Here is a 26,252-nt window from a genome sequence, read left to right on the forward strand (position 1 = left end):
GGCTCTGGGACCTTTGCAGACGCGTAGCTCCACCCTCTCTACTGCTGCTGGAGAACTTGCCTGGCTACGACACCAGCACCTGGTAGGGACACAGACCCCAGCAGGCAGCAGTTCTTGTGCTCTCAGGCAGCCCGACTGGCATATTGCAGGCATAATCCTGTGCCCCTGCTCACTGTGCCGGCTGCTTCCTGCTCTTAAGAGCAACAATCAGCTAGAAAGTCAGAAGCCAGATGGATGCATCCTCTTAGCTAAAGATCAGTGTAGCACAGCCCATGCGAGAAGCTACTTTCTCTGAAGGAGTAAATGCAGAAGGCTAAAAGACTGAAAAATCCTGAATTCAAATCCCAGATTACCCAGATGCCACACTAAGCAAACAGCTAGGAAAGAGCTTCTCTGGAGATGTTTCCCATCTGTAAATGGGGATGTTTGAGTGTGTTTTCCCAGTTCTTTCATGTAGCACTTTCCCAAATCATCTGCATGGGTAGGAGAGCGAGACATCTGCACGGAAGGAAGCCTTCCCAAGGTAAGACATCAGCAGACACTGCTGCCAGAAGACACCACTCAGAGTGAGTCACCTGGCCGCAGAAATGAACTCCAGCAAGTAAGTTTTAGGGACACAATAGAGAGCACAAGCAGAAGCAGTCTGAAAGATTTCAGAATGGGACTGATGTTGCTATGCTGAAAAAGTCTTAAACCCCCTTACTGATCCTGTCTGTGAAACACCAGAGAAATGGATACCTACATGCCAGTGATTTGACTAGAAAGGTTGATGCAGCATCTCAAATCAAATCAGCTTTAAAAAATCAGATTATAGCTTAAAATTCTCAGCCATGTACATCTGGTTAATGCACAGACACCCACAAACAGAAATCACCTTGACAAGGTCAGCAGCGGTGGTACATCACCACATCTGTGTATCCTCAGCACAGCAGCAACTCAGTCAGCAGCCTCACAGGCAAGAGGGTTTATTTCACATCACACCAGCATGTTCCTCCCTACATGCCTTCAGCATTTTCCTTCCTGCTTATAGCTTTGCCTCTCCTTTGAGAAAGAACTGCAAAGTTTGTTATCTGAGAGGGCATTTTGCCCTTAGGATTTCTTTCAGTCATCTTCCAGGGGTGGGTTGGGGTTCTTTGTCTGTTTGGTTTGGTTTTAAAATCTTTTAAAAAATAGGTCTTTTAAATTTGTAGTTGTAAACATGTGCCTCACCAGATAAAACCAGAGTGCTTCTCCCTTCTGTGTGAATGCAGAGTACTTCAATGCTTATGATGGCTTATAGTATTGGCTGGTACTTGCTTGGGAGTTTGCTTCATAGCACAAGTGTCAATAGGGTCTTTCTCTGTGCATCTGAGTTCATGGGTCAGGCTGGGATTTGCAGAAGTCTGCCCAAGTTCTGCTCTCCAAGCTGACTGCTTCTTTGCCAAAAGATGGTTACTCTGTATATGCCAACACAAATACAAAAGCCATTATCAAAGGGAGGTTAACTTGTAGTTGGTAAGGCCAGGGCAAACATGAATTTGCTTTCTTGTGTGAGATTCTTTCAAGGTGGTGATGTTTTCCATGGTAATCTGGAAAAAGCCTCATCTCACTCAGTGTTATAAGAGTTGAGTATCTTGCTTAAAACTTTATATAGTGCTTTTCTTCAAAGCATTCAACCAACTCTGTCCTCAATCTCCTTGACTGCTCTTCTGTTTTTTCCTGGCACTTCAGTTGCACTTGCCCTGGAGATGAGTGGCCAAGGAGAGGCCCCTTTGACTTGTGTCCAGCTGAGGAGTACTGGTTCTTAGGAAAAGAGCAGGGACCTCAGGATGACTGCCTCTGGCCAGTCATCCTATTTCCAGCCCTGAGGACAGATATGAACTTCTTGTCTCTTCTCTAGCATTTATCCTGCCCCAGCTAGCTCTCATCCCTTTCCCTCTCCCTGGCACAAGATGGGCAGAGGCACAAAAGAGGGCCAGCAAGCATTCCCAGGAGCTGGCCATGCACCGTCAGCAGGCTGGGCTGCCTGTCCCCTGGGCAAGACCCCTGCCCACCTGCCCTGCCGTGCTGCCCTGCCGTGCCGTGCTGCCCTGCCGTGCCGTGCTGCCCTGCCGTGCCGTGCTGCCCTGCCGTGCCGTGCTGCCCTGCCGTGCCCTGCCCGGGGCAGAGCCAGCGCTTCACACCAGCCAGGGCTTGGGCCATTTCTGAAGAGACAATCTGTCGCTTTTATATTGAAGCTCTGGAGAAATGGCTTTTAGGCACTTATTTTTGACTTCTGAGGATATTAATGGCTGGGTCAGTGCAGTGGATGGAAAGTTTCCTGCAGTCTTAAGTGGAACTTGGCACAAGATCCTCGTTCATAGCCCAACGGAACAGATGGAAGGAGCCTGGTTTCAACGGGCCTGGGGGGAGGCTGCAAGGGGATATGGCTGTTCCTGACTGTATCAGTCTTCTCTAGCATCCTTGTTCCTTGCAGAGGTACCTTCTAAGGATGTGTTGGAGCTCTCATATGAAGTCAGCCAACAGCACTTTTTCTGCTTTTGTTTAAATCCCTTTCTGCTTGCTGAATATTTCTGTGTTTTGTCTTAATGTCTTTTCTGTTTAGTGCATAACTTGTGCAGTCTCAGTGACGTGGGTAATTTGGCTTATTTTTTCTTCATAGTGTTTGTTAGCTGTGAAAAGACTCTGCTCATGTGCTGATTATTAGGTGAATTGTGAAATATAAGAAAACTTACAAACTAGTTAGATAAGTGGCAGCTCATATTAAACACTGATCAGTTGTCCCTAACGGTGCTAGCTGGTGAGTTCAATAGCTTTTCTGATGCTTTAAAAAGAAACACTTTTCAGTGTTATTTTACAGCCAAGTGTTTAAGCTAAATAAGGCAGTTCTGACCTCCTCAGCAAGAGTTACAATTAAGTGAAGGTGTGGGGTTTTTTTCCTTAGTGTCTGCATTAGTTATTTGTAAGAGAGACTTTGCCCAGAACACATGGGTAAGGCACCGAGGTGCTGTGGAGAGAACCCTTGCTTGGCTGGGCTGCTGACCAATAGCTGGGATGCTCAGGAGGCATTTCTAGCTGACATCAAACGTCTGCCTGACTTCAGGGTGATGCCTGGCTCGTCCTATGCCTAAGAATATTTTCAGTGGGAGCCAAGCTATATGTACAACTTCACAGTCAGTAACTGTGCCTGCTGTAGCTGCCCCTCGGCAGTGGGAAACCCCAGTTCTACCAGAGAATACTGGTGACTTGCAGCAGTTAGTGCTGCCCCAACTTAGAACTGCTGACCTGACTTGTGAAAACCTCAGCTTTTAACTAAAACTGGCAGTAGTAACACTCTTGATTTGTCTTTTGTACCTATGTATAACTTAGACCTCTTCTTTGTGTGTCTCTGCAGCTTCTTCCTTCAAGACAAAATCTTACACAGTCATCTTGTCTTCCAGTTTTTTGTGAGAGCTTGTGGAAGTATATGGATGAGCGCCAGTAATTAAAGAGCACTGCTCTGGCTGATTCCTGCAGAGCTCTGATACATTGCATTGCTAGTTTCCTTCAGGAAGGAAAACAAAGCTCAGTTAATAACCCCCAGAGCACATAATTGCCAGAACTGGGTTTTATTTCCCTTCCACATGCTGCGATGTTATTGTGTGATAGAAATCCATGTACCTAAAATAATTCCAGCTACTTGTGTGACAATCCCTGTCAATTACTGTTACCTTTATTATGACCTTCCCACCCTACCTCTAGTTCTCACAAGAAGCATTCATTTAGTGCTGCCCACTTCAGATGTTAAGGAGCCCCATTGTGTGATACTGAGCACTAATCTTAAGTGATGGTAATGAGATATTTGAACTTCTTCTCTTTTCTGAACTCATTTGTCACCCCTAAATTGGATGTCTCGCTTGACTTTATCTTCTCTAGCAATGTTCCTGCCAAAAGCTTGCCCAACGTGAAGAGCAGCACGACGTCTCTTTGGTTACTAAACGCAAAAGATCTCCCTTTCACCAGAATTTACCCAAAGCTCTCTTGGTCTTTCCCAGGGACCATCTTCCCATCTCAGATCATGTTGGAGAGCTTGCACTTGATTTCATGAGATTTTGGAGCTGCAGCCCTCACCAGGACTGGCCTCATCAAGCAGACGTTTGTGGGAGAGGAATGGTGTTAGTCCCCAGTGCTGTTGCCTTCGGTGAGTACTGCAGCCTGTCCCCCTAAAGCATTGTCACAATAAACCTCCAACAGGTCTGTTATTTCATTATATTTTTTCCTTCTTTTTAAACCAATTTATGGGCCAAGGGGCATACTCACTGTTAAATAAATGGACAGACATGGGCTAATATTAGTGAGGGAAGTCTTACCAATGGTCAAGTAAAGTTTATTTGAACCAGGGTACTTGGTGATGAAAAATCAGCTTTGAAATAACCTGACCCTGGTTTTGCAGGCTAAGGTAGCAGCTTTTCATTAGAGCTTGATGGGCATCAGACAACTTGCAACTGATTTAATTTGGGAGGTTAATTGACTTTCCATTCAAATAATTCTTTGCTGTTGTTAAATGTAAATTTTTACCTCAGTTTAGAACTGGGCACACGTCTACTGAGGAATGAAAGTGACTGTCAAATAGAAATGTCCTTTTTGGATAGCCACGGTCAGCCTAAAGAAAGGTTCCTCCTCCCACCAGTGTCCTTCCACACTGCCCGGTTCCTCACAGTTGAATTTAATGAGGATGAGTCATTCTGGAAATCAGTCTTAATTCTAAAATCTGAAAGGCAGTGTTTTTGTTGCCACAGCAGAGTCTGTTATTTTCAAGCTAATTTATAAATTAAATAAATCCGAGAACTGAAAATCTTCTGTAGCAGTGCTGTGGTTGAATACTGCCTTTTCCCCTCTCACATCCAGCTGTGTTGTGTGTTCATGCAGGAGAGGGTGGGGAGGTGGCATTAAATAGTTATTTAGGGATGTTAATAACATGCTTAAAATGATTCCACAAAGTGCTTTTGGATCATACGATGCCATCTGTGTTACAGTTGATTGTAGTTAATTAGACAGGCATAAATTCCTTGGGAAAATGGATGGCATTACTCAGACAGTTTGTTTGTGATCAAGATAATGGAATGACACAATATTAAACTGATGAGATTAAGTCTGAAATACGTTCCTTGCTAATAATCCCCCACAAAGGATTGGAATTATTCTGAGTTGCTCCAGTTTAACAGAGAATTTGGCCAGGTGTGCTCTTGGGATGTTACTGCAATAACTCCAGTGGGTTTTTGTACCTGAGGTATTGTGGAGTATCTGAGGAAAGAAAGAAATATTACCTTCCTACATAGCAGCCACTGGTTTTAATTCTTTCACCTTCTGCAAATTAGCCATGAGAGATGTAACAGTTAAACAAGCTGTGTGCTTTAGAATGTACATGTTGAGATTTAGCAGCCAGTACATCCTCCAGTACTGAAATTCCATTAATCTCTTCTGGTTTACTACAAACCCCAGTCTAGTCCCATAACTGACACACAGCTGTGCTTTGCATTCAAAACCAAAACCAAACAGCAAACTGTGTACAGCTTAGGATGAAAAGCCAGTGAATGGGATGAAGATGTGTATGTGTGTGATGTGGAGAGGCAACTGTACAGACATGCACACAGGAACATGCCTGCATGGAGGAACCTATGTAAACTGCAAATGGGTACCTTGCAAGGTGTAGGGCTTTGCTTGGAATCTGTAATCATGGTCCACCCCTCAATGAGTTAAACCTAACCATGGCTGAAGGATTAATCTTTGAGGAAAAATTCAGGTCAGCCAGGATTTGATGTGTGTCTGTTAAAGCTGTTGTTGGAATCGATCTAATCCCAAGCGAAACTTTGACTAGACTTCCATCTGCAGGGACTCACCACTGTATGGGGTGTTGGGGGAGGGGGTGATTGTTATTTTTAGTAAAAGTCAGTTATGGTCTCATCAAAGATAAATTTCAGAACTCTCTTCAGCCTGGGAAACATTTAATGATTGGTTGGTTTCATTCTCTTACAGAAGCTGAGATTTGTGCCAAACCAGCCAAAAGTCAAATGGAAAGGAGCCCACTAACTCCTTGGTAAAGGAGTGCAGTAACTTTGCAGTATGGGTTTACTAGCAAATGGTAGTGTGTGGGAATTGTGCTCAGAGTGGAAATCTTCAAGGCTGTTTCCCAGGGAGCATGGCAGTTGGTTAAAAACAGAGCCCAGAACACAAAACTCTTGCATCCTGAACAAGTGGCCTGTGTACTCAGGCTTTGCCTATACCAGTGTCTTCTGCTAGTTTTCATGGCAAGGTTTGTTCTGAACCTGAAACTTTCTCAGAAGGAGTGTATACAGGAAATGTGCAACAAAACCACATCTACATGGCCACATGTCTTGACATTTGTTTCTTGATCTCAGCCCTTTCAGGAGTAGCTACCTGCTTTGTGTATTTTTCCATGTAACCCCCAACAGATTTTCTTCTTGCACGGCCACTGAATGAACAATATACTGTTTGTGACAAATGTGTCTATAGGGAGAAAAACAAAACAGAAAACCATCACGTGATGTGATTACACTGGGAGAGAACCTTGGCTTAGCATGAAATACCTTTTCATGGAAAAACTCATTATTTTATACTGTACTGGTGAAATCCTAAATGAGAAAGTGAGATTACCTGAGGAGAACTTCCTTGGATAAGGAAGTGGGAACTAAGCCATAGACAATATCACATTTGCTTTCTGTTATAATATTTTGAGATGCACTAGAGACTCCAAAGGGTTTGTCTGAACTAATAATTATAGCAATTTGTCAAAAGTAGAGAACAACAGTGTCCAGAAGGCTGTACCATACATCTGAAATGTTCAGTATTTGTAAGAATGGTGTTTTGCTGTTTGGCTTAACATATTGTTACTCTGGGTAGGGATTTATCCATTTCTTTTTAGTTCAGTGAATCGGTGATTTCAGAAACTACTGTCTAGAAAACATATTTCCCAATTAGCCTTGATGGCTGAATTGCAAGTCAGGAGGCAAAAGGAATGATGTGCCCTGCTAAAGGCAGCTTATGATGCATTATTAATGCTATTTTCAATATCAAACATGCCAGGAATCCTATGCATAATATATTCTCCCAGAATCAAAACTATGCAGACCTTTGTGTTTTGCTAGGATGATGCTCCTCTCTACAGAACGCATTGAAAAGAAAAAAACAGAACAGAAAGAAAGGAGCAGAACTACAAAGGCAAGGGACCTGCTTTTGTAAGAAACAGCTTCTGTGTCTGGTGCTGCCCAGCAGGCTGGAGCAGGGTCCTCTGGGCTGCTTTGGCAGCTGCAGGGACGTGCCTCTCTCAGGGGGATTGTGCTCGGGTGGGGGCACTGGCCCCGGGCTCACGGCACAGCCTGAGCCATGCAACCTGGCCACAGTAGTTTGCATTCCCTCCCTGGCATGAGAAACTACCTCTTGGAAGTATTTTTGTGGACATTTTTTGTCTGGATATTTGGGAGAATCGTCTTTCAAGCCTGGCATTTGTCCAGCAGACCGAGATGTCTTTTCCATGCACAGGCACGCACCAGCAGACACCGCTGTCTCTGTATCACAAGACTGGCACTTTTATACTACAAGTAACTACTTTCATAGTTCCCAACAATGGGATTTGTCCCACTGCATACACAGACACTCATGGTTGTCACTAGAAAGCTGTCTTACTCTGTCCAGTCTGATTTCCCATTATTATCCCTAGGAATAACAACCCAGCACACACCAAATGGACCAGTGACTCCAAATTGTCAATCCCTCTGTGGCTGGCAGGACAAGCCTGTGTGTGCATCATCAGCTATTGAAAATAAACCCACTGCTTTCAGGTTTTCCCTTTCAATCTCTACAGCAACCTGGACGTTTGAGACGTTTTGGTCAGGAGCTCTGGCCCAAAATGCTTCTGCAGTTATTTCCCGACGCCGTCTGCTGCAGCCCATGGCTGCGTCAAGTGTACCTGAACTGCATCTCTGGGTGGGAGAAAGAGACAGGATTCCCTTCTCTCTGGTCTGTGCCCATTCTTGGCAGCGTTTTCATTCTCTGAGAGATGAGGCTGCAGCTCAAGTGCTGTGTTCAGTGTTGGGCCAGAGCCAGGCACCAGAGCTGGGGAAGGGGCTGGAGCACAAGTGTGGTGGGGAGCGGCTCAGGGAATGGTTGGACTCAATGAGCTTAAATGTCTTTTCCTACCAAAATGATTCTATGATTCTCATTTCCTCGGGTCATGAAATATCCTGACTCCACCTACTGCATGTATCATCTAAGAAAATAATAGTAATATGCACAAATGCTTCATTTATCACAGCTGGTAGAATTCCCTGCCTGTGGCTATAGACTGCCCCGTTTTTTTCTGTAATGAAAGAGGATTTTTTGAGACTGCCGTTGTAGAACAATCACTAATGCACTGCACCTTCTTACACACAGAAGCAAGGATTTTAAATGCTAAGAACATCTGCTCCTGTTTATATGCTTTTCAGGAAATCTCTCCAAAATGGCATTTATTGATCTTCTTTTGACCATGAAAACACATTTCTTTTCATAGAAACTACAAAGACAGGCGTGACTGAGAAACAACAGAATTAAGACTGTTTGTGCTACCTTCGTTTGGGCAACTAATGTCAGGAGTTTTCTTTCCCCCCTTTTTCCGTTTTTTTTCTCTGCATCTTAGTCTCACTGCTCTTTCTCTGACTCAGTGTACATTTGTAGTGACTGTCCTACTTGATTTCCCTGGCTCTCAGCAGCTTTGCCCAGTTACCCACAAACTCCAGCCACTGATCTCACTAATGCTCTCAGCTTTCTCCCAGCTTCTTATTCCATTTACGTATCCCCCGAGGCAGCTGCCTCCCTCTGCGCTTTTCCCCCCGATGGATGCAAGTTTTTACTCTTGCAATTCAAACCACACTGTATTATTACTACTACTATTATTAGTCTTGTTGTTTTACTATTATTATTAATTGTTATTTTATTATTACAGCTGCCCTGAACTGTTAAAGCTCTCTGCTCGTGCCTGGACAGGGAATAGTGCAGCTCTGTTGTGGTTCTGGCCATGAGTCAGAATGAATAAATCAATGCATTGAAGGCTATCGACCAAAAAGATTGCCATCCACGTTGATAAGGTTAGTATTCACAAAGCTGGAAATGGTCTCCCAAACTTGAGCTTTTTTGTGTATTTTATAGTGTAACTTAAGCAGGTCTTCAAAACTAGCAATGTAGTGACAGTTACAAATGAGTCCCAGTTTCTGAACTGAGGAACGTGTGTAATGTTGTTCAGGATCTAGTTTTAGCTAAGCAAGTCAAAGTCTTCCAGTGCAACACTTTTTTTCATCAGATTTTACATTCTTTTGTATGTTTACATGTTGTAAAATGCCTGATCTGTTCTGCTGTTTGCTCCAAAACAATGAAACCGTGTTGTCCTCGTCCTCGGATGGAAGTTGGCCCAAGTCTCGTCTGAGAACTCGGTTGAAAGGCAGAGCCTTGGCGCCGCTGGCTGTCACACCTCCTCCCACTGCGGTCTTTGGGATCGCCCGGTTCTCTGTTGCTTTGATCCTTCTCTTTGCTGCTGGTGTTTCCGCTTCTTGCATCACCTGAGTGACTTCCCTTCTTCCAGGCAAGCAAGAAAATGTAGTGGGCCGGAGGCAAGGGCGAGAAGGCCGGAGCGAGCGCTGGGCGAGGGCCTCCGGGCGGGCCTGCCCTCCCTGCCACGCCGCCTCACCATGTCCAGGAAGGGGGCCAGCGGCCGAGCTCGGGGGGAGAAGCCCGACGCCCTGGCCGCCTTGCAGGCTGCCAATGAAGAGCTCAGGGCCAAGCTCACCGACATCCAGATAGAGCTGCAGCAAGAAAAGAGTAAGGTGTGCGTCTTTTGCTTTCCTTCCCGCGCTAACTGCAGTAAAGGCAGTCTGTGTTTCTGACTGCTGTTCCCCTCTCGGAGCTGACTTGCACGTGGCTTTGGCAATAAACCGGAGTGCGTGCCCCTGGAGCTGTGGAGCTAGCCTTCTGTGGGAAATGAGAGGCAGCCTCTCCGTGGCAGACTTGTGAACTGTTCTCCTGGCATTTATAACACCTATTTTCCAAGTGACCTCTGGAAGTGGGGTGGGAGCGCTGAGCAGTGGGGATGGCCTGACCCTGAGCAGACAGGACTCGGCTGCTCCTGCCAGCCAGCAAGAAATGAAGTTGAAACATTGCATAGCCAAATGCCAGTGAAAGATCTGGAAAATAACCCACCTGCTCAAAACAGATGGCATAACCATAGTGGTGGGCTGAAAGCTGTCCACGTCCTTAGTTTCTCTCACTACAACCGTCTCTAGTAAATACTTCCCTGTTTACGAGGATGGCTACACTGAGGGTTTGGAATCCAATATTGTGTTAGTCAGAAGTTCTCTTTGCTGATTCTTCTCTTTCACATTTACACCAATTTCATTTGGATTTGATGTTCGAAATCCTTCAGATGGGCTGCTTGCCATTTCCAGATATACTGGAACAGGCCTCAGCTCTGCCACCTCCTCTGGTTGCCGAAGAGTTTAAGGAGCCACAGTTTCACCCTGAGCCTTTGAGAGAGCAGCAGCTGATGGAGGTTCAGTCTCAGCTTTAAGAGCTTTCAGCCACTTCTCAGTGAGGGCATGAAAAATTTATCTGCTTTTCCCTAATACCCCAAATTAGTTTCTACTGATAAACTTTGGGAGGGTTTTTTGAGTATATACATATATTGGAAGCACATCTGTTAATCCTCTTGTTGTGAAGCAGCACTTGGAGTTTTAAGACTGAGGACCCTGTTTTCCTTCTCTCTGTCCTCCCCCGACACTTCTCATCATGGCTTCTTTTGAGTTTATGGTATGGTTTTGAATTGAGATGTCACTTGACCCTTCTGTGGCCAGATACAGGTAGTTATTTGTATTGAATAATTCACTGCTTAAAAAGCATCTCATAAAATGCAATTGTTTGGGGCTTCACAGTAGGTCACAGAGAGCTGCACAGTGCAGCTGGGATCCCTGTGCCTGAGTGTGCCAAAGGAGCGGCTCAGCATCGGATTCCTCACCTGTTCTTTTGGGGATGTGGTGTGACAGCTCCTGCAGATACCCAGCTGAAAAATAAGCTGAGGACTCAGGCTTGCTCCACAAGACACTGGCTACTTCCTAGACGTGTATTGTCTTAAACATGAGTCTGTTTCCAGTGCCTGTTACTCACAGATTAGCCTGGTTCCTGAGCATATGCTTCCTGCAGTGTTTGGGTGTGGATGGTCAGTTCACCTGGATCTTGTGCTTCTTGCATAAATTTATTATGCTTATTTATGTTGTGTAAACTCATGTTCTTTAAGGCACTGGACTGTGCAGGGATTATTATTTAATTACAAAAATGGAATATGATGTTACAGTCAGATTGCTGCCTAGACTGTAATCCTCAATCATTTGCAAAATCACAGATACATTTTTGTTTCCTTTTATAAGTCTGCAGATGTTTCTGCTTATGCTGGTTCCCAGTGAAAGAAAGGTCTTTTCTACACATTTGTCAGGGTTCTTTTTCTTACTTTCAGAAGTTGCTTTTTCCTTAGAAGAATTCTCAAAACCCTCTGTAATGTCACAACCTTTTTCTTTACACCTGCACAGTTTGATTCTACAGTGTTCTCATTTGTGAGGCAGCCCTAGGCATATTCTTAGCAAGGAAACCTTATTGTGTCAACTGAAGAAGAAAAATGCATCTTCCCTGCACAGAGCTGACCGGAACATTTTCCCCAATAAGCACTTCAGTACAGCGTAGTCGATATCCACTCCTTAACTTTACCATTTAAGTATGTGCACAGTCTGTGCTGATAAACGTTACAGAGCAGAAACACCAGGCAAACAGACGTGCACTCCCTGCCTCTGAATAAATCTGCCCAAAGGAGAGGGTCAGCTGTGCAAACACCACAGATGCCACTGCAGATACGCTCTGGGAATGCCTTGTAGTGCAGTGCCTGCCGTTAGGCAGCAACCACGTCACTAAAAGTCTGGGCCGGGTCATATTTTTGCCTAAGACACATGACATCAGAAAACCACTGATGACCCAACTCTGCTGGTTCTTCTGGTGTGTCTGAGCACACGTAACCTCCCGGGCAGGGCTGTATGGTCACTCCTGCCTTGTAGTGCCTCATCAAGTTCATGGCCACAGCTGCCCAGAGGACAGGCTGTGTCTTAAGGGATCCCCACGGCTACCTGCCAGACCTCGAGTCCAGCAACAGCTGTGACAGTGCGTGGAAAGTATTTGCCGTAAATTGAAAAGAATTCTTTTTGCTGTGAAAATGTTTCCCGGGGCTTTGTAACGTGTGTTTCCTTCATGTGAAATGCTTCCAGGGAGGAAATTTCTGTCTTGTAGGTCTACAGCATAAAGACTGTGCAGCAGAGCTCACAGTTTTATCTGGAACCTCTTTAAAATGAAGGTGTAATAAAGGATGTGGTCATAAAGAATGAACAAAATGCCAGATATGTTGTTCTGCATGAGGGAATACTGACTGTGCTTTCGCTCTAAGGCACAGACCTACAGCGTTAAGGTCTGCTGTTGTAAAGTGACCCGTGGCAGGTTTAGATAATGTCATCATTTGTATTCATCATTCTGTTTATTAAAAAGACTTTATTGATTTTCCTTATAGGTTGGCAAGTTGGAAAGAGAGAAAAATCAGGAAGTTAAGCAGATCAAAGAACACGAACAGCATAAAAGTACAGTGGTGGTAACAGAGCTCAAAGTCAAACTTCATGAAGAGAAAATGAAGGAGCTCCAAGCTGTTCGAGAAGCACTTTTGAGACAACACGAAGCTGAACTACTTAGAGTAATAAAAATCAAAGATAATGAAATCCAGAGACTGCAGACCCTTCTCAATGCTGTACGTGATGGGGCTCCTGACAAGGTGAAAACGGTGCTGCTCACAGAGGCGAAGGAGGAGGCCAAGAAAGGGTTTGAGGTTGAGAAAATAAAAATGCAGCAAGAAATTTCAGAGCTGAAGGGGGCTAAGAAACAAGTGGAAGAGGCTTTAACCATGGTCATCCAGGCCGACAAAATTAAAGCAGCGGAGATAAGGAGTGTCTATCACCTGCATCAAGAGGAAATCAGCAGAATTAAGAGGGAGTGTGAGAGAGAAATTCGTAGACTGGTATGTGTTGCTCTCTGCATCTATGCTTTTGCTAACACTTATGTAATTGACAGTAAAAGAAAGTCCCGTGCTGGGCCCGGATGAATGGATAAGGGAGGCATTCCGATTTCTGGAGCTTGCCTCAAATCTGTTTTACTAGCAGAGAGGTCAAAATGTTTTTTAAAAACTATCAGGATGTTTTGTAAGGAACTTTTCTAAACCACATCAGTGCCTGCTAATATTGTTTACATTTCAGGTATCAAGAAGAGGCTTTGGGTTACTAGGTGGTACAGGGAATTGTACAAAACAGATATGTTCCTTGGCCCGTGCCTCTGTTTCCCCACGGTTTGTCCCTTGCCGATCCACTTTGGTCCCTCCCATTGCCTGCCTTTGATAGTGCCTGTAAACATCCCAGAATGAGCTTTACACAATCCCACAATTCTCGTTCTTCTGCATCCCATGGTGAGCCCTATCCCCTGTAGGCAATGACCCTCTTCACTCTGCAAGGTGTTAAGGAGGGGTTTTCTCTCCGTGACCCATCTCGGTGGCTTTCCCCCAGGACAAGGGCTGCTGCCTCTCCTTTAGTGCCCCCCCACCATGGGATTCCTCCCCCATCATAGCTCATCTGATCCTCACTGGGTCTTTGTGTGTCCTGATCAGCCTTCAATCACCTAGAGAAGCCGTTTGAGTCTCAGGTCTCAAAGGCAGTAGCTGCTTGCTTATGGCTTCAGAGTATTCCTCCAGTGTGTCTGGACGATTTGCAGGGATTGAATTGGATCATGTTGCTTGGAAGAGGAGAGGACTGCCTGTGGGAGGCAGGTCCTTCCAAGAGGGAAGTCTTTGCATGAGAGCCTGACAGGCCACCAGTACTTTCTGGGTTTTAGGATGATTTCTTCTGTACTGCCACCTCAGACACATGCCTGGGGTGTCTTGTGAGCACATGGCTGACTTGCAGGACTGTATCCCATTGCTGCTGCTGCCTTCCCAAGGAAACAGGAACAAATGCAACAGCCACACTCTCATGATGCATTTTTTTGGGTCTTGTCTCGGTATTTATTTGAAGTCACTGTCTTTCTGTCTTCCCCACGTTTTTTTATAGCATTCAGTGTCTCAGTATAAACTCACTCATGTCTCTTCTAAGTCAGTAGCCCTTGACCGTTATAGAAATCCTAAAAAAGAAAACGTTAAATGCAGAGTCATGTTGCAGATTGGCCCCAAGTCGTGGCATAGCATTGCCGGGGCCCTGGGGCACCTACAGCCACTGTCAGTCAGCAAGGGGTTACATACCCTTTGTTTAGCCACTCACTCTCTCAGACTTCAGCCTGTTAAAGGCTTTTTCCCCCCTCATAGATTTTTTTTATGAAGAGGATAATTTATAACCAACTGATCTGTTGATACTGTTCAAATATCCTGCAGTGTAAGTACTTTCTTCTCTAAACATGCATTACTAGATGCATTGATTTAATACACCAGCATGACAGGGTGGCTAATGAACATCCTAAACAAACTTGCTGTGTTACATAAAAAGTCCATGCTAATGGCCTCTAATGTAGAAGCTATAAAATAAATATGTCCTTAGTTATCAGGAGCAGAGTGGTTTGATGTTCCGTTTTCCAAATTGCCCTTGAAAATCAAACTTTTAAACATTCTTTCTTGAAAGAATCAGATTATCTAAGAGTACTAATTAAATTAGGTGATGCCATCACTTTACCAAGCCCTGAGTGCTTCCTGAATGACTTTAAGTACTCTCAGCTCCATTGACTCAACCATAATTGATTTCAATAGGAGCTGTTGGCTCCGGGCACGTTGCAGGGGAGTGCCCTGCCGTGTTGGATGATAAAAGCTGTCCTCTCCACAAAACTGAGGCAGTTCTCAAAACAGGCTGCTACTGAAAACCAGTGCTTTTTCCCCTTTGTAAGATAGGGGCCATCAATAAAGTGTGTTCATTGAGTCACCGGAGTTGCAGTGCAACAGAGAAGCGCAGAGCAGCGTGAGCAGGTCTGTCCGTGCAGCAGAGCGGTGGGATTGCACCCCCTGCACCGCCTGTGGCAGGCACCCAGCCCCAGACTGGCAGTGGAGTCACATCAGGATTTCAAAAGCTCTGTAGTTCATGCACAGTGCATTATTTAGTCGTTTTAATCAAGGAGGAAAGTAACCTCCCCAGCTTCAACTTCTGTGCCAGGACGTGTTTACAGCACACCCTACATACACAGCGAACAGGCTGTTACGGGAGAGGGGTGATGCCCATAGGTGGTTATTTTAGTGGCTTGCACTGTGGGCACGCAGAGGCTCGTGGATTGTGACAGTTAACAAGGTGTAATCCCTCTTCAGAAACAGTTCCCGATCAGTATTTACTAAATACAACTTGTAGCTATTTATTCTAGCTCTTTTTCATGCTCCAGGGCAACTGTTACTCCGATGGCTTTGGACTGATCCCATGCCACAGGGCTGAGTGTCTTTCAGTTCTGTGAAGGGCATTAGGAAAGGAAAAGACGTGTTTTGCAAAAGTGTGTGTTCAAATGATTGCAGCCTCGTGTTTTCTGTTTGCACGTACGACTTGTGCTGCTTGTGCCGAGCCTGCGTGATGCTCTCCAGAGCAGTACAACTAACCCACTTAAGCTATTCCTGGCTCGGAAGCTTAAAGAATGCTAAAGATGAAAGTCCCTTGCAGATGGTAACAAGTAAGTATGGCAACAACTTCTCTGCTAAAGAATTACTAATTTTAGTAAACAAAAAAACATTAATCTGTGCATTTTAAACCAGCTCAAAATGCTCCAGGAGTGTATTTGATTCCGTTCATATGGCCTCCTGCTAATAAGAGCACACCTCGTGCCAGTGTGTGCACGTCCTGGGGAGGCAGCCCTTCAGTCAGGACATTCTCTGAGATTAACTGGCCTCGAATTTGGCTCAATGGGGACTAAAATTCAATGTGGTAAAGAGCATTGACATGTCACTGAAATGCAGATCGGCCAGAAAGGAGAAGTGCTGGCCAGCAATGGCCACGGTGGCCTCCCTTCCTCCTATCTGGTGTACGAGGGGACTGAAAGACATTGGAAAAACTGAAGAAGTGAGATTGGAAAGCATTTGTATTCAATTTTGGATAATCTTCAGTTGATGATGATTTCCAAGAGGTTTAATAACTGACTGTAATGCCTCACATAAGACCACTGTATGTTGAGACCTTCATGGCTTCTTTATGACAGAAGAACAGCACAGACAAAGCAGAGTTCAGTCTTTTTGGTGTTGCTCTGAACCTCTGCGTTGACAGGCGCTTCCCTAAGATTTCTGCTAGGCAGGTAGTAAATTAGTGAAGGTGTCTGATTTAAAGGATGACATCAGATGAAACGTGTAGGGATCTGACTTTTCAATTATTAATTCTGTTGGTGATTGATGTAGCCTTTATCGTTTCCTTTTTATTGCTTATGTGGTGAAAAACTGCCATATTTGGTCTCATAAAGGTACCTCAGCAGTCATCCTATACTGAAAGGCAGACAAATTATTCAAGGTGAATAATTCCTTCTTGCAAATGTATCTTGTCTTTCACCGTTTGTGGTTTGAAGCTCATTTACAACAGTATTTATTCCAACTAAACCTAGTCTCCCCATCAGTGTGGGTGTGGGAACGACACCAGGAGCTACAAGGAGCATTCTGCTCTTCTGAAAACACATCCTGTGGTGTGCAGCTTATTCTTGCAGTATCTGTTGTAACGGGACGTAACAATAGCATGAGAGGTGACCAAACTTGGCAGTTTTCATCTGTTCTGAAAGAGAATTTCCTTAGAAAAGATCAGTTCCCAGCTTGCTCCTGCATGGTCTCAGCTGTGGTCCCACCCTTTACAGTGGTGGGAATCAGTGCAGATTCAGTGCTGCAGCGTTGTCTGACAGCCAGACTTAGCTCTGTAAGCGTGTTAGTGGTGTGTAGGTGCCTTGAGCTATAAGCATGAACAAGTCAGCAGTAGCACTCTGCAGGTCTGCTACTGCCGGCCCCAAGCTGGCTGTGAAACAGGTCCTAGCAGTTGATCCAAGCGTGCAGGATCAGAACACCGGCGTCAGTTGTTCCTGTAGAGTGCTTGGCAAAAGACGGTTCACTGGATCTAGCCAGCTCTTGCTGGTGAGGGGCACGTCACCAGGACAAAGAGCAGTTGCATTCCTTTCCTTGAGAGCCGCAAGGGAAAGGCTGGGAGAGTGGCGAGGGCAGGCGAGCGTGGGCAGGACTGCACATGGGGCAGCCGCTGCACGTGACTGCGACCCTCGGGGTGGGCATGCTGGAGGAACACCGCTCTCCTTCTCCCTGGGCCTCCTGCTGCCAGCCCCCTCTGCTCCCCGGGGCTGAGGCTCGGGGCAGCTCTCCTCACCCCTTCTAATTGCTGGCTCTGACACTTGCCTGTGGGGAGACGCGTCTGGGCTCCGGCTGGCCAGAGGCTCCTCGTTTGCATTCGAAGCTGCTGCCTATGGATGAGCGGCTTTCATCGCCACGGATGAGCTTCAGAGGCGATGTCTGGGGCACGTGGCTGTGCTCCTGACGGTGGCTGGGGATTTGCAGAGCTGCAGAGGCCTCTGGAACGCTACGCAGAGAACTCTCCCAGCCAGAGAACCTTCGTGTTCGTTTTACAATCGTGATGCAAACACTGCATTTGAAAAGACCCACATGGCTTAAACCCAGCTGCGTGTCAGACGGCGCTGGGCATGGCACTGGGTAGCAAGAGGAGGGAAGAACAAATTCAACTTTGCATGGGATAATGTTTGCATAATTGGCATCAGCTGTGCTCACGGGCTGGTTATTAATTAGCGCTCCCACATAAATATTCATCCCCCGTGGAGGCAGCTGGAGGGAGCCCATCCGCAGCGATGCGCGGCGCGTCCTCGCAGGTGGTTGGGTGCTGCTTCCCCCGCCCTCCCCTGCGCCGCAGCACGGGAGCCGCCAGCCCCACGGGGAGGATGGGGCCGCGTGTGCCGCAGCCTCCCGGGCCGTGCCTGGACACCGGCGCCGCTGCCGGTGAGTCCCGCCTTGTTTCTTGTCTTTATGTTTCCTTAGCGATACTGATGCTGGGAAGATGTGGGCTAGATAATCTCTTGCAGTGAAATGCTTCCTCCAATTTGTACTGTTTCTACCAAATTACTGTTGAATAACGGGCTGCAAGCGTCACTCGTGTGTTCCGCGAGCGTGAATGTCCCTGTTTGAGAGGCAATGTGGATGCTGGTGGTTCCTTTGTTGCTGATGAGGTGTGTGTTTGGGGTTTTTCTGGAAAACAAACCATTACTGCAATACTGTGAAATGTTTTGTGTTTTCTCCAGTCTCTTTGTTCCTCCTAACTTTAAGTGTGGTCTGTGTTGCACCGGGTCTGTGTTGCACCGGGTCTGTGTTTTCACACAGATAGGGATCAGCTACCCAATATTCTGCTTGTTTTAGACAAACAATCGTTTGATGATGTGTTACCTTTTTATTTATACATGCATTTATATTCCTACCTGATCAGGTATTTAGCAGAGGGGCCTCAGTCGGCATCTTTGTTTCATTCAAAGTTGGCTTAATGAAACTTGACCATTAATGACCATTGGCTTAATGACTGCTGGCTTAATGAGAATTGTTTAATAGAACAGCAGCCAAAGTACATTCGATTTGCTCCATTTTACTAAAAGAACATACATTTTGCTTAACTCTGAGTGACAGTTTCTATGCAGGTATCGATGAGTTGGCTTTTGGGGAAGGCTGTCCCTTCCCCCAGGGACCACGCGGGCTCTCTCTGGGCTTGCAGCGTGGCTCTGCCTTGCCGTGGCTACCGACAGGCAGCGCAGCTGGGGGCCGTGGCCTCGCCGGCAGCTGGAGCCGGCCCCGCGGACGTGGCTGTGCGAGAGGGCGATGGGCGGGCTCCGGCCACGCCGTGTGACGCAGGGACGTTGTGCCCAGGCCTGCCGTGTCCTCTGCTGTGTGCTGTATTTCACAGCCGTAAGCTGAGATCGGCCCCTCCACCCAAGCACACCAGATGGAAGGAGTTTCCCAGTACCATTGCTGGGTGTGTGTAAATGGCCATCGCTTGATCTTTCCCTGGATGGGCCGTTTGTGCAGCCACTGAAACCAAAGTGCTCCGAGTCATCTGTTACTTCACAATGTTGTTTTTTCCAGGTTTACAGAAAGATGAAAGTATCAAAGCAGTTCTCACCAGGCAAAATGTGCTTATTTCAAACAGGCCATGTTTTAAAAATCAATCACTTAAATTAAACGTGTAAAGCCTCAAAAACTTGGGCCAAAAATCTTATGTGTGCACAGTGTCAGAAACCAGTTCAACAGACATGTTAAAGGCATGTATCTGATTTCTTTCTTTCCAAAGACTCAGTAGCTGTAAGCACGCTTGGCAGCCCTGGGGCGTGTGAGTGTAATTAATACGATGTTATTAATGTGTTATGGACGCGTGTTCAGTCCAGCCAGGAAGAGCCCGAGACCGTTGCAGTGCTGTACGTCATGGCAGGCACAGAAGAAGGTGTTGGGCTGCACACAGTGCTGTTTGTTTTCGGGCAGTGCACAGACCACCCTCATCTGACTCTATCCGGAGTGCAGGGTCTGATCCTGGCATGAGCTGTGGCACGTGCAGAGTCCTGCAGCGCCGGCGCAGCCGAGCTGGTGGATGTGGCCCAGATCCCCAGGGAGGGAGAGGGGGAGTCTCTAATTCCACATTAGCATTTGGGGAAAAATGTCCACAAAATATTCCTGCAGCACCTACAAATTCAACACACCCAGTCCAAGAGCCATGAGCACAGCTCTGCACTCAGAGCTCTGCACTCAGGGCAGCGCAGGCACGGAGGGACCAAGAGGTTGGTTAGAAGGGATAGCTGGGCATTTGCCATTCAAGCACTCAATGATTTTGCGTGATGTTTATTATGCATAAGCCAAACCTTTCATGCAGAGGGGATCATTAAACAAATTGCTCACATGGAAGACCTTGCAAAAAGGATTTTAAATTTCCCATTCCTTCTATGTTTTGAGGATTAAAAGGATGCTCAGCTCTTAGTGCTCTTCCTTTCGAATTTGAACCCACAGTTTCAAAGGGTGATGTCCAGGCAAAATTCTGCAACACCATTGACATGTTCGTGTGCACTAATCCAAACTGGGACGTGGATATTAGATTTGGGGTTTTGTTAAGGTATCCTGAAGTGATACAAAGAACATGGGTTATTTCCCAAACACTTTCATGAGAAAATTCCTGCCGAAAGAGAGATTTCCTTCTGGGTGCCCCCCAGGAGCAGCACGACGTTCCAGAATGGGTCACGCGATTCCATTCGCCTGTTTGCTGTCAAATATCTGTTGCTGTTCTATTTCTGAGAGGGCGTTGCTGTATTTTCCATGTTGAGGGGTGTTGGCTCTGTGCAACTGTCCTCTGGCCCCGTTTGGGGCCGTAAGATGCTCTGTTGTGCCGAGCCGCTGCCTGCCTGTGTGATTGTGTTCTGTTCTCCTTGTAGATGGAGGAGATTAAGTTTAAAGACAGAGCAGTCTACGTGCTGGAGAGAGAGTTAGGGGTTCAAGCCGGGCATGCTCAGAGACTGCAGCTCCAAAAGGAGGCTTTAGATGAACAACTTTCCCAGATCAAAGAGTCTGATCGGCATCTGAGCAGCCCCAAGCGGGAACTTCCTTATGCAAGTGGTGCAGGAGACGCTTCAGATCAATCGGGAAGCCCCGTAAGCACTTTCACGTGGTTTCACCTAAAGGAACGAGCAGACAGAGTGACAAAATGGCACAAAGTGACAGAATCTTGATGAGTGCACCCTCGAGCAACAGCTTTCCCATAGCCCTGCAGGGGAGACCCCCGGCATGACTCCTTGCTCTCCTTTATTAGCCAAACCTTTCGGATTTAAATGCAAACCTGGTTATGGGAGAGCTTTTGCTTTTCTGTCGTTCTGTTTTCTGGCTTGTTTGGTTTGGTTTTGTTAGCAGGGTGACATTTTTCTGTTCCTTTTCTCTTCATTTTCCTCACTCTACCATGCTTCTGCCACCTGCCTTCCTTTGACAGCTTGACACAATTCTGCCAACAAACGATGCAAATGCATTTCTCACCAAGTAATGTATGTGTGCTGGCGTCTGGGACTGCTAACAGTGGGTTTAGTGAGCAGCTGACGAGGCCAGTTTACAGAGGGATGTGGGGGGAAGGCACTGGGCACCGGCAGTGCCCTGAGACACGCCGCTGGCTCGGCTGCTCGTGCTGCTCGGTGCTCTCGCTTTCGGGCACCAGAAAGGGAATTTCACTAACCTGTTCTCTCCTGTCTCTTTTCTGCAATGAATATCCAGAACACTGAATTTGAGTCATTCTTTGACAATGGCTTTTTTTAATGTAACTGTGGCTCTTTCCTGCTTTTGCCTCAATTTGTTGACATGAGAAAACCCTCTGTTAACTGACCTCAGATATCCAGCACGTGCAGATTTCCTTCATTGCTGATTCTCATCAAGATTTCTTTTGCAACACCCTTAATTTTCTCGGTAGAAGTGTAAATGCTCACACCTGAGCAAAGCAGTCTATTTTGTTCTTTGCCCCAAGCCTCTCCTGCACCTGTTGAATGAGGAACCCTAGACTGCCCAGAAGTGCTGCCAGCACTGCAGACACTAATTTGCAAGTCCTAGAGGAGGGGGAAAAGTCTGTCACATTTGTAAATAGATGTAACTTTTCTTTAATTCTGAATGAGAACACGTCTCCCTGTGTTTCTACTCATTTATAATGTAAGCATTCTCATTCAGATAAAGTGCTGCCCCTTTGGCTTTACGAGTGACCCTTTAGAACCCAATAAGGGACACAGCTTTGGAAGAAGAGCTTATGCAATGGTTTAATTGCATGGATTTCCCCCATTTGTACTTCAGTATTTTTAATATCCTTTCCTTCTAACAAAGTCCTCAGAGCGGGTGATGTGTCTGAAGCACTCAGTTCAACAGTGGCATACATTGGAAGCATCACCTTGATCTTTTCTGTTTCCAAGTTCACCATCCATGACTTTGTATTTGCATACACATACTTCTGCATTTGCATACTTTGTTACATTTTCACCCTGAACTTTCCGTTGGTCCCATCCTGCAGCTTTCAGTGGTCACTTAGGCTACGTGGGTTACACTCTGCCATGTCATGTTTGGGAATGTTTGCATTTGGGATAAGAAAAAGTTTGAGCTTGGAAAAATGTTGTTGTTGCATGTAGCCTTATGGACAGTTATTTGCAGTTGATCTTTGTTTTAGGAACAGCAGTTGGATGAAAAAGACGCCCGTCGTTTCCAACTGAAAATCGCCGAGCTGAGTGCCATCATCAGGAAGCTGGAGGATCGCAACGCGCTGCTCTCCGAGGAGAGGAACGAGCTGGTGAGTGCAGCACGGCCGTGGCTGCTCCTCCCTGGGGGCTGCCAGAGCCCTGCCTTGCCCCTGCGAGAGCCAGATGTGTTCCTCTGTGCTGTTTGGAAATCATTGCCAGAGGAGCTGCCTCCCCCTTAAACCACCCCCTGTGTTTGGTGGTGTGCCACAGCACACTCAGCTTTGCTTATATAGCAGTGAGTTCTTAAGTTGGCATTAGCTGGAATGATATTTATTTGTTTTTGAAAATAAATACATTGCCCATATGGTCACTGGTTGTACAGATTGAGCACCTCATGAAGGAGGAACAGCCTGCTTCCCAACCAAAAATAACAGGAGTTCTTGATCATTCTGCTTTGCAGTAGGAGAAAATACTCACAGCCTGATAGTTAAAAATGTAGGTGTATTTGATGAAAAATAACAGCTCCAGAGGTGTTAATTCTCTCTTAATCTTTCAGTTGAAACGTCTTAGAGAAGCTGAAAGTCAGTATAAGCCTATTCTGGACAAAAATAAACGCCTTAGTAGGAAGAATGAAGAATTGTCACATGCCTTACGTCGAATGGAAAATAAACTGAAGTTTGTAACACAAGAAAATATAGCAATGGTAAGTGTGTGTGTGCCCCAGAGAGAGTCAGTGCTCACAGGGCTGTGGCAGTTGGGCATTGAAACTTTGCCCTTCCCAGGCCTCGCTGGGACGTTCTGCGGTGCACTACTGGGTGGTTGCTGCTACAACATTTTAGCTAAAGGGTTTTATTTCAGCTTTCAGAACAAACAGCTCTGAAGAAAAGAGAGTGCATGAGCTCTGCACACTTTGATCAGGTGGCTGAGCAGTCACTGTCTGCTCAGCTTCAACTGCCTGGGACCTTTTCCTGCACTCTTCCTGCACTTTTCACTCTTCCCTTGTGTTAACTGACTGTTATTCGTGGGTGATAGCTGGTGTCAAATGGCTGTGCCATGCCTGAATGCAGCAGGGCTGAGGCCGTGCCTGTGGGTGCTGAAGCTCTGAGACTGCTGCAGATCAAAATGAATGAGAGCAACCCAGGGAGAAGTGACACTGGTCCCAGCTCTCTGAATCACTTGTCCTGCAGGAGAATGCCATGCAGCTCCTGGCAGAGCTGAGGAGCACGTGCAGCTGAGCTGCTGCTGGCCCCTGCCTTTGATATGCTGCCCCCCATGGCTGCTGTCCTCCCCAGTTGACCCTGAGCTTCAAGCAGGCACCTGAGGAGCTGGAACAGCTCAGCAAAAGCAAAGCAGGATAGCTGCCAGAGCAGCCATTAGATCAGATGCACCACTATGAGTAAAGGGAAGGCCTTCTGATTGTTCCCTGTGGGTTTCTTTTAGAGGCAGAGAGCTGGAACAATAAGGAGACCAAGCTCTTTAAATGACCTAGACCACAGCCAGGAAGAAAGAGAAGTAGATTTCCTGAGACTACAAGTTATTGAACAGCAAAACATCATTGATGAACTGTCCAAGGTAAGATATAATAGTGCTGCTCTCATCTGAGGTCAGTTAAGGCTCTAGCAGAAGAACAGGGAGCCTAAGCAAGGAGTCCTTGGGCTTCTGTGAGCCAATGGGCATGGCTTGCCTCAGTGGAGCATGGCAGCCATTGCTGTGATGAGCAGTAATCAAGTTGAATTTAAGTTCTCTACAGCATAGTATTGGGAAAAAATTCTTTCAACCTACATGGTACTTGCAGGACAGACCCCTTGCAGCACTTCAGTAGCTGTGCTGATGGCTTGGCCCTGCACCTGCAGGACAAAGTGCCAGAGCTCCTTTAGCTGGGGACAGCATCGGGGCTGAAGATTGCTGTTACAAGGGGGGTGTTCTGCAATGTTGGATTTGAGGTTTTGCTGCTTTGTTGACATATTCTCAGTCTTTGGAACAAGAAAATACTGGAATGATAATAGTCCACATGAAAGTGCCTCTTTTGTTTCTTTTTAAGTCTGTGCACTTACTGATATTATTATCTTTTGTCAGACTTTGGAGACTGCTGGCTATGTGAAGAGTGTCATGGTAAGGACATTGTTAACTTCTCCCCATCTTTGTATGCTTTAAGTCACTGTTCATGAAAAGCATGCAGGGTATAACAGTATTTGCCATCACTTACGTTTCCATTCAGGTAGCAAGGTAACTCAGTGTTTTTTTTCAGCATAGATGTTGTCAAAGGCTGTATCAGCAGAAGTTGTTCACCATAGAAAAATGAGGTGATAGTGGAGAGAAAAGCTCTGGTGCGAGGGGAAAGCCTTTTGAGTGAAAGGGTATAGGAGGGTTCTCTTTAGAACTTTACTCACTACAGTCTGGGGGTTTGCCTGTATTTCCAAAATATAGAACACTTTTCAGTACCATAAAACCTGACACGACTCTGTGAGAGTGTCGTAACTGCCACGGAACAAACCAACCTCTGACAGCAGTAAACACTCACACCTTTTTTCAGAGGCACTGGGAACCTGCAGCTCCTTAGAGAAGTCAGCTGAGACTGAAAGGGCTGAGTTCAGCCTCTGAATCTTGTGCAGTGGGGCTGTGACCTGCGTGCACCTTCCAGAGAGCAGCAGTAGCCACGGGCAGGAGCCAGCCTTTGCTCCTCATGCCGGGACAGAGCCCATCTCCCAGAGCAGAGCTGTAGCACGGCCTTCAGTGCTCGTGCTGGCTCACAGAGCAGCTCTGGAGTGACAGCCGAGCTGCCAATGTGTTGTATTGGTTATAAGCAGCTTTCTTTGGCTGTTTTGATTTTAATGAATATAAAGAGCAGTTGCTCCTTGTATATGGCAAACTTGGAAGATGTTGGGCTGAAACGAGCGTTTGGCTGGTGAAAGTGTGGTTGTTCCATTCCGAGGCAGTGGCCAGCATTGACATGGCTATTTCTTTGGTTGCCCAATGACTGCTAGTACTGACACGGGTAATTTAAATAACAGCTCTCTGAAAGCAGCTAACATACCTATCTGGTTCTTTCAGGAACGTGATAAGCTCTTAAGGTTTAGGAAGCAAAGGAAAAAAATGGCAAGAATCCCTAAGGTAAAAAGCCCAGGTTTGTGTTGTGCCGTGCTGGTGGGCGTGCTGGCTCCCTGGGGTGCTCCGAGCCCAGAGCCACTGGGGGAACGTTCTCCTTGCGGGTCTGCAAGCGGGTCCTCGTCCTACATTTGGGTCACACAGGTTGAGGACATGCATAGACTGTGTTGGGATGTTCAGACGAGGTCTGGGAAGGCAGGCAGCATTTGCCATGCACGTGGCGAGCATTGGCACGCTCTGCTTTTCCCCTGAGATGCCCCGTGGGACTTCACTAGTGTGTGATTGTTTAAGATGAGACAGATTTTATGAATTAGCACAGCTCAAAATGATCTCTTAATGGCGCTGCCTGGAAACATGTGTAGGTTGTAAATAATTCATTATGGAGTTTAGTAACATGCAAAGATTGCTGGTTAGGAGAAGCAGTGGTTGGAGCTCAGGGAAAAAGAAAACATTCGGTAATGAATAATTGGCAGGATGTTAATATAAATAGTGACACTGTAATGGCACCGTAAGGTGTGATGTCAGGGACCTGAGAGCAAGCTGTGTTCTACCTGCGAAAAATTTGAGATGGTGCTGGAGCTAGTGAGTCTATAAATAACAGACTGCAGTCCATGTGAGATAACTCCTTAACTCCCCTTGCCCTGTAAATGGTAACCAGGCCTTTGAAAGAGAGTTGGGTTTTGTCTCCTTTGAAAGTTATCTACTGCAAATTAAATCAAAAGGCAAGAATCTAGCCATTTGTTTTAAGTCAGTAACTAAAAATACGTCGGAGCTGTATTTGAAATGTCTTTGGCTTTCCTGCATGTAGGAGTAAATCTTCCTTTGCCACCAATCTTTTAAACAAAAAG

At 46.1% G+C, this 26,252-nt stretch overlaps 1 protein-coding gene across 18 annotated transcripts in view; it reads left to right on the top strand.

Annotated features, from left to right (window-relative positions):
* Positions 1 to 9,698: 9,698 nt before the first annotated feature.
* The window catches only part of JAKMIP3 (Janus kinase and microtubule interacting protein 3), a 30,759-nt gene continuing 14,205 nt past the window's right edge, over positions 9,699 to 26,252 (top strand). For 6 of the 18 annotated variants that reach the window (XM_062001034.1, XM_062001035.1, XM_062001039.1 and 3 more), the window contains exons 1-7: positions 9,699 to 9,833; positions 12,605 to 13,102; positions 22,290 to 22,409; positions 22,856 to 23,002; positions 23,740 to 23,871; positions 24,376 to 24,411; positions 25,351 to 25,410. In XM_062001034.1, coding sequence (XP_061857018.1) covers positions 9,699 to 9,833; positions 12,605 to 13,102; positions 22,290 to 22,409; positions 22,856 to 23,002; positions 23,740 to 23,871; positions 24,376 to 24,411; positions 25,351 to 25,410 — 1,128 coding nt within the window. Of the gene's footprint in view, positions 9,834 to 12,604; positions 13,103 to 20,535; positions 20,752 to 22,289; positions 22,410 to 22,855; positions 23,003 to 23,739; positions 23,872 to 24,375; positions 24,412 to 25,350; positions 25,411 to 26,252 lie in introns of all 18 variants that reach the window. The other 12 variants (XM_062001024.1, XM_062001025.1, XM_062001026.1 and 9 more) reach the window with 5 other exon arrangements.

Source organism: Colius striatus, chromosome 8 (genome assembly GCF_028858725.1).
Source record: "Colius striatus isolate bColStr4 chromosome 8, bColStr4.1.hap1, whole genome shotgun sequence".
NCBI lineage: Eukaryota > Metazoa > Chordata > Aves > Coliiformes > Coliidae > Colius > Colius striatus.